Here is a 7,109-nt window from a genome sequence, read left to right on the forward strand (position 1 = left end):
TCCGCGCAGAACTGTAGCCAGTGGCTAGCGGCTTGTTCCAGGGAAGAGGCTGTCTGGTGGTAGAGCTCTTTACAGACAGCTGGGCATGGTCATCCCCCCCACTTCTCTACCCCTCCATGCCCGAGGGGCTGGTGACCCAGCTTAAGGAAATCTAGACCCAACAAGAACATGTTCACAAGAGGGCAGAGCTCCTCATTTCTCTCCTGCAGTGACTGGGAAAAAAAACAAACACAGCCCAACAAGAACCATTGCAGGGGAGTTCACCTGGTACTGGGACTGGATGGGCTCCAGCTGACTGTCATTCTGAGACATTTTTTTGGCCAGTGCCTCTTTCAGAGCCAGGACTTTATTCAATTCCAGAAGCTCTTTGGACATCTGTGCTTGACGGAGAGCATGCTGAGTGGTGAAGTCGTCCGAGGATCTCTTGGTATCCTGGCCCACTTCTGCTTCCTGGAGGAGACACGGCAGTGAGCAGTGGAGGCCAAGCCAAAGCTCTTTAACCGCGTGATCGCAGTTTCTGCGGATCACCTCAAACTCTTTTTATGTAAAAAATTAGATATTCAGAAGTGAGAACAGGTTATTGGTCTTGAACACATCGAGCAAATAAAGCAGCACATACAAAAGTGACACATTATTTACCAGACATTCAGGTTAGAAACCTGGCATAAAAGAGTGATGAGGGGATAAAAACCCGCCCCTGCTGAGGGCGGCACTGCTGGACTCCCTCACTTACAGCTGGAGTGTCCTGCTCAGAGTTTGGCGTCTCTGCAGCAGCTTCCACTGCGGCAGCACTTTCACTCTATAAAGGACAAAGAGAAGGAAGTTTCGGTGAAAAGGGACAGATGAAGTAACCAATAATAATCTACAAGCTAATAATCTATTGGGCTATAACAACAAAGCATAATGTTATTCAGCCCTCTCCAGGAAGCTGTCTCTGGAGAGAGGATGCCATTGTCTTCCTCCTCTGGTAAGGTGAGCACAGCTCTCCTAGACTGGCTGGACAGGCCATTCTTCCTAGTCTTCCCTGAGCTCCAGCACCGGCAGCCAGCTCCTCACGAGAGCGAGGAGTCAGGGAACAGGGGGAGCATCTAGCAAGGGAGAACTGAGCAGTTCCCCACTTAGACAAAATTTTGACAACTTCTGTTTAACAGTTTCAGGTCCCTGCGATTTGGCTTGCTCAGAAAAACTACTGAGTTTATAAATGTCCATCCAACTTGTGGTCTGCAAATCCAGGTTAGCCTCCCACTACCACGATCTTTTATGGAGACCCTTCCTTTCCCCCCCACTACGTGTGGCCGCTCAAGCACAAGTGGCATTTCTGCAGCACTAAAAGCACAGCAGGACAGCTTGTCTTGAAGTGATATCAAGAGTCATTCAATACTTAATTCCTGGGCTCCTTAGGCGAGGATTCTGCAGAGCAGAACCCACTGCTCAGCAGATCAGCAGAAGAGCCCCAGGAGTCATTAGTAAACTCACTTGGCACACACTCTTCTCTCCCTGGACTCAGCCTTACCTGCAGCTCAGCCAGTACTTGCTGCAGATGGCGAATCACCTCTACGTTCTCTTTTAGTTCCTCATCTTCCACAGTTTCTACCAGCTTCTGCAGATCAAGCTTGCACCTGCAATGCAGACGTGGGAACGAGCCCGTCAGTATGACGTGGCACATTCAAGTCACACGTGCCTATAAGGAACAACTTTCCCCACCGAACACACAAACGAGTTCTGGATGACCAGACACAAGCTGACTGCCTCCAGTTTATCCCCACAAAAGCGTGTGGTGCTGAACGACATTTCCTCAGCGGGAGCAGGGTGTGGAATCAGACTTACGCTGCGTGTTGCTGAAGTTGCTCCAGTTTGGCATTCATCTTCTCGTTTTCTTGTTCTGTCTAAGGGAAGCCAGAATTACACTGAATTGCAGGAAAAGCGTGACAAGAAGCCAGAAAACAGCTCGTTTATTGGTAGCAAAAGACACATTGCCAGCCTGTGGCAAATTAACACACTGAGATCTTGCAGGATCATCGCCACCAGTTTGTCCAGACTGAACACCCTTTTCCACAGGAATATTCATGGTGGGGAATCGGGACAACGCAGGGAGGGGTGGGGGAGAGGACAAGCAGAGCCCGTGTACGCAAGGGCTGGGCTTTAGAACTTAAAGCAACAGGAAGGCTGAAAGATTCAGCTCTACTTTTGCCCGCTGAAGTCACCAGATCTACAGGCTCTGGGAGACTTTTGGTTCTGCCCGACAGATTGAGATTTGGAATAAGCGAGGAAGGATTCTTAATGTGCCATTAGCACGGGAGCTGCTGTTGATTAACCTTCAGCTAGAAGGGGGAACTTAAGAGCAATGGTAAAGCTCTTCGTGAGTAACTGAACCTTACCAGAATGATCCTCTCCAACATCTGCGCTGTCTGACCAGCAGCCTCACTCAGCCCTCGGCTCAGCTTCTGATTCTCCTCCGTCAGCAACTGGTTCTTCTCCATCAGGGACTGGAGGTTCTCCGAAGGTGCCATACTACTGAAACGTTAAAGACCAGTTTGCTTGTGAACACGACCTCACTAGAGGTCTCTGATAGCACTGAAATCACCTCCAAGTTTCCCAAATAACTCCCAGTAAATACAGGTGGTAGAAGGTGAACAGAAATAACCGTAAGTCCAGTCTGAATATAAACATCTAAGTAATACAGCATACAAAAGTAGGTGTTTGCAAGAGGAAAACCCCACTCTCGAATCAGTAACCAACGGCAAGCGTGTACCCTGCATGGACCCGCGCTGGGGAACACCCCCAGAAGACACAACCTACACAACCCAACCCTTCCCTGCACCTTGTGCTTTTCAGAACATTTAGAGATAGAGGGGTGAGGAAGAGGAGAGGCATGGATGGCTCCGAGAAGCAGGCACTTAGTGAGGAGACATTGCCTCATTCCCCTCATATTTCCCACAACGGATTTTTGCAATCTGAAGGGGTTTGCTACAAGACTATGTGACCCACACATGGATGGGGTTCAGTCAGCATGACAGAAGAGAACAAAAGAAGAAAAATTGGATCTTATTAGAAAGCAACTGGTTTGCTCCGCCCTCTCTCTCCAGAGCCTTTGCTGGTGTGTGATAGCTGTCAGGTCCATTGAGCATTGCTCCTCAAAGCTTACTTGATAGACACTGGGAGGGTCCCTCCGTGGGCCTGCAGCAGCAACACCTGCAGCTGTTGTACCTGCAAAGACACACAATTACCAGCTATAAGTCTCTCCTGTATAGTAACTAGATGGTTGAAGGACCCTTAGACACCTGCTCCACAACTGTCCTTTTACCATTGCCTGGGGAAAAGAATCATGTTGCTACAGTTCAAGTAATTTACTCCTCAAAAAAGCAGCTACCTTCTTGTCATCAGGCATGCTCAGACCACAGCACAGTAAGTCACCCAGACAGCTGGCTCAGGGTGTCAGGGACCTCACTGATCCAAAGCGTGGGTGCCCCTTCGCTGAACCTTTCACATGTGAGAGTCGATCACTGGCCTTCCCAAACTAGGGGAATAGGTCTTTGCTTGCTGAGCTCAGCCCCAGGGGGACAGACCCGCCCCCTCACACAAAGCACCCAGTACCTGCTGCTTCAGATGATGCATCTCCGCTGCCTGGGGATCAAGGTTGATGATTGGTTTATTCTTTATTTTTCGTGCTCTGTCGGCATAACGCAGAGTGTTCAGAGTCTCCTCCAGGTTGGAATCCGCTGGGCTTACACAGGCGATCATGAGGGTGTGGCTGTTACCACCCAGAGAATCTGGGGAGGGAAACGAGGTATGATCAGAGCTTTGAGACACAGCACAAGTGACTAGCCAGCTAGCATCGTTAAGGTAGCTAAGGCCACATAAGTCTCTCCATACTACAGCTAGAAGACATCTGGCTGTAGCTTTGTGTCGCTCATCTACGTTCTCCTCTGCCCCATCCAGTTCTCTACTAAAAAGCTTTTTTGAAAGCCGAAGTCCCACGGGAAACAAGCAGGACATGCACAGTGAAGGTGCAGGCAGCTTGAGCTGCACTCTGGCCGTGATATCCTCCAGTAAGGAGCTACAGTTGGGGTATAACAACACATCTCTGATTCCAGACTTTGCTTCTCATCTTCCTTCTCCCCACCAAAAAAAAAATATGCCCTGCATTTGTCTAGTTTCCTCCTACCACATAGGAACTGCAGAGAGCAGGACTCAAAGTCCATGGACTCATGAGTCTATCTCAATGGATAGAGCACGGAATAAGAGTATGGAAAAGGTCCCAGCTTCAGCAAGAAGAGGAACTAAACGGATGAACACAATCCCTCTGTGACAGCAGTGGCTGCTTTGAACTGTTGTTGTTGGGCTGGGGGGGGTTGTTGAAAGGCATCTGTAGAGTCAGGCTTTACCGTCATCGGTCTCTTACCTTGCAGCAGCCTCGTTAACTTAGAGTCTCTGTAGGGGACAAACCCACCCTTTTTGTTTTCATCGCCAAGAGCACTGATCACGTTCCCCAGGCAGAGGAGCCCTCTGTTGATGTTGATGCCTGTGTAGAAAGAGAGGGCAGTGAGCAGAGCGGCCCCTCAGCTGGCAACTGGCCTTGTAAAAAAGATTAACAAGGTTAAAAAAAGCATGTTATAAAGGTTAAATGAAGAACTGGTTTGCTGTTCCTGACTCATTTTAACAACTCAAAAGCTGTAAGAAACCCAAGCTGTACCAGCCCTTGTCCTACAGACCTTCTTTCAGTCGATCTCCCTCAGCTTTGGTCTTCTTCTGTCTCTCAGAGCCAGCAAGATCAACCAAGTGCAGCTTGGAGTGAAAACTGCTGTTCCTACGGCAGAAAATCTGTTTTATTCTCTTGAGTAAAGGCGTAGATAGGAAAGGAGCAGCCCAGTGGCTTCTGAAGTTGAGCTCCTGGGCTAAAAAATACCCTTCCCATCAGCAACAGCCAGATGCAGGAACTGCCTCAGAGGCAGCTCAGCCGAGTTCTCCCAAGAGCAAGAGAGAATGACATGACTGTGCGTTTTTGAGCAAGCCCGACCCCCAGCGCTGCTGGGAGCGGCTGCACCATCGCACTCACTTGTCCGCTTTCTTCTTCTGGTCGATGCAGATGGTGAAGATGGCGTGGGAGCGCGAGGACTGCGAGTTCATCGCCGTGGAGGCCACTGTTCTGGAGTTGTTCCCTTGCTCAAGGCAGAACACGGTGTCTTGGGCACAGGTGACGTTTCTTTCTGTTAACCCGACGATCTGTATGCAGGAAAAAAAGCAGCGTTAACCCTCTCCTTCCTCTGCCCCCCGGTCACATCAGAAAAATCACCCACTGCCTTAGATGATGCAGACGAAGGGCAGTCTCTGCGTAAGCACAGCTTTCACAAGAATGAGGGTCTCGCTTCAAGCCAGAGGCTCTGTGTGGGCTCCCCCAGCAAAAATTTGTCCTGAGCGCTGTATCGTCAACTAAGTCACTGCATATCAAGAAAATAACTTGGGCCCTTAAATAATTTTCCCTCAGGATCCCTTTGCTGCACATCACATCTGCCAAACTGAGGAGAACAACCGTAACAGCATTTGGAATCTGGTAAAGGGACTCAAAGTACAGCAGTCTCAGATATTCGCCTCAATTAGCCTTCAGGAGGCAGAACAGGACTTGCAAGAGGATTTGTCATCAGTGTCTGACCTACTGGTGTCACTCTGAGTAGACCTAAGGATCATCAACCTCGCCGTGCAGAGAGGAGTGAGTAGTTGTGATGGGTTTGTGTGCGCTAATGTCAAGCGGGCCGTTGCTTCACCAGAACGTTCACCCTGAGCCACGCCACCCTCTCGTGTACCCACATCTAACCTTTATGCCTTCTTTGGGATCTTCCCGAATGCTGATCTGAGAGGAGCGCTCTCTCGACGAGCACAGCAGGTCCAGGATATCCTCGTTGTAGATCTGAAAGCACCAGAACGGCGGGTCAGAGTTATAACCTCACGAGAGAGCAACTGGCACCAAGAGCGACATACAGCTGCGTTGAAGTATCTCACTATGCACGACGTTAAATTCATTTTACCTTTAGCAAAAGGTACCTGGGAATCCAGCTCCTGACAAGAGCTTAAGTGGTAGCTTAATAAATACCTGTTCCCTGAAGGATGTGATCTCATCTAAGCTCGCTTTATTGCAATTCATCACAGCTTGAAAATAAAACGACTTTTACCTCTAGATAAGAAACTTTGAGGACGAAGTCCCAATCCTGCCTTTGCTCCTTCTCCTTGAAGAGCAGCTTGATGACTCGAGGGATGACCCCCACGCTCGGTTCCTCCTCTTGATTGGCCGTGTAGGTACCTCCCATGGAGTAGGTTTTTCCAGAGCCTGTCTGTCCATAGGCCAAGACAGTGGCGTTATACCCTGGGGGAACAAAGAGCGCCCGGATCAGCCGGTCACGCGGGTACCAGGAGAAACGCTGACCAACCGAGCTGCGTTCTGGTGAAAGCATCCTCCTGGAAAAGCACTGCCCCTTGCTGCCACGTTACACAAGCTTTATGCACATCAAGGGAAACATAGTCAGTGAAAAGCCCCCCAAAACACAGACAAAATCATTATTCCAGCTCTTTTTTAAGACTCTGCTTGTCACAGAAACACAGTGTAAACTCTCTGTCTCCACTGCAGCATAGCTAACAGCTTCTGGTGTGGGACACTTATCAGGTCCTCACACTATTCCTTCGTAAAACCCTCCTGCTTTACATGAATGACTTCAGGAACCAACACGTCCCAAACGACACATACAAGTCATTTTGCTGGCCCCGTGGAGTACAGCAGGTTGTAAGACTGGGCACTGCTCACTAGAGGCTGGAGATAGCGTTTAGATAATGCGTTTATCAGGATTTTATCTTCTGAGGAAAACAAAGAAAAAGCGAGTAGAGTGGAGAATTAAACAGCATCTTCTTCCACACAGCTGAGCCCACCGAGCTCCCCAGGATGTTAGATCGGAGCTTGAACTCGGTTACCACGCACCTTTGAAGATGCCTCGTATGAGCGGGGCGACCGCTGTGCTGAAGACTTCCTCCTGCTCCACCGAAGGGTCGAACACGTAGTCGTACGTGAAGGACTTATCGTTCCCCACCACCACCTGCAAAGGCGACCACAACAGCCCCCGCTG

General features: G+C 49.5%; 1 protein-coding gene across 1 annotated transcript in view; it reads right to left on the reverse strand.

Moving 5' to 3' along the window:
• Positions 1-7,082, reverse strand: part of KIF4A (kinesin family member 4A) — a gene marked incomplete at its 5' end in the record, with an annotated part of 15,459 nt that extends 8,377 nt beyond the window's left edge. Inside the window, 13 exons of the mRNA XM_010144749.1 lie at positions 265-450; positions 734-799; positions 1,514-1,619; positions 1,828-1,886; positions 2,379-2,514; positions 3,146-3,207; positions 3,595-3,770; positions 4,403-4,522; positions 4,713-4,807; positions 5,057-5,223; positions 5,813-5,905; positions 6,168-6,358; positions 6,965-7,082. Coding sequence (XP_010143051.1) covers positions 265-450; positions 734-799; positions 1,514-1,619; positions 1,828-1,886; positions 2,379-2,514; positions 3,146-3,207; positions 3,595-3,770; positions 4,403-4,522; positions 4,713-4,807; positions 5,057-5,223; positions 5,813-5,905; positions 6,168-6,358; positions 6,965-7,082 — 1,575 coding nt within the window. The remainder of the gene's footprint in view (positions 1-264; positions 451-733; positions 800-1,513; positions 1,620-1,827; positions 1,887-2,378; positions 2,515-3,145; positions 3,208-3,594; positions 3,771-4,402; positions 4,523-4,712; positions 4,808-5,056; positions 5,224-5,812; positions 5,906-6,167; positions 6,359-6,964) is intronic.
• Between the last annotated feature and the right edge of the window lie 27 nt (positions 7,083-7,109).

This window comes from Buceros rhinoceros, unplaced genomic scaffold, assembly GCF_000710305.1.
Source record: "Buceros rhinoceros silvestris isolate BGI_N320 unplaced genomic scaffold, ASM71030v1 scaffold35341, whole genome shotgun sequence".
NCBI classification, from domain to species: Eukaryota; Metazoa; Chordata; class Aves; order Bucerotiformes; family Bucerotidae; genus Buceros; species Buceros rhinoceros.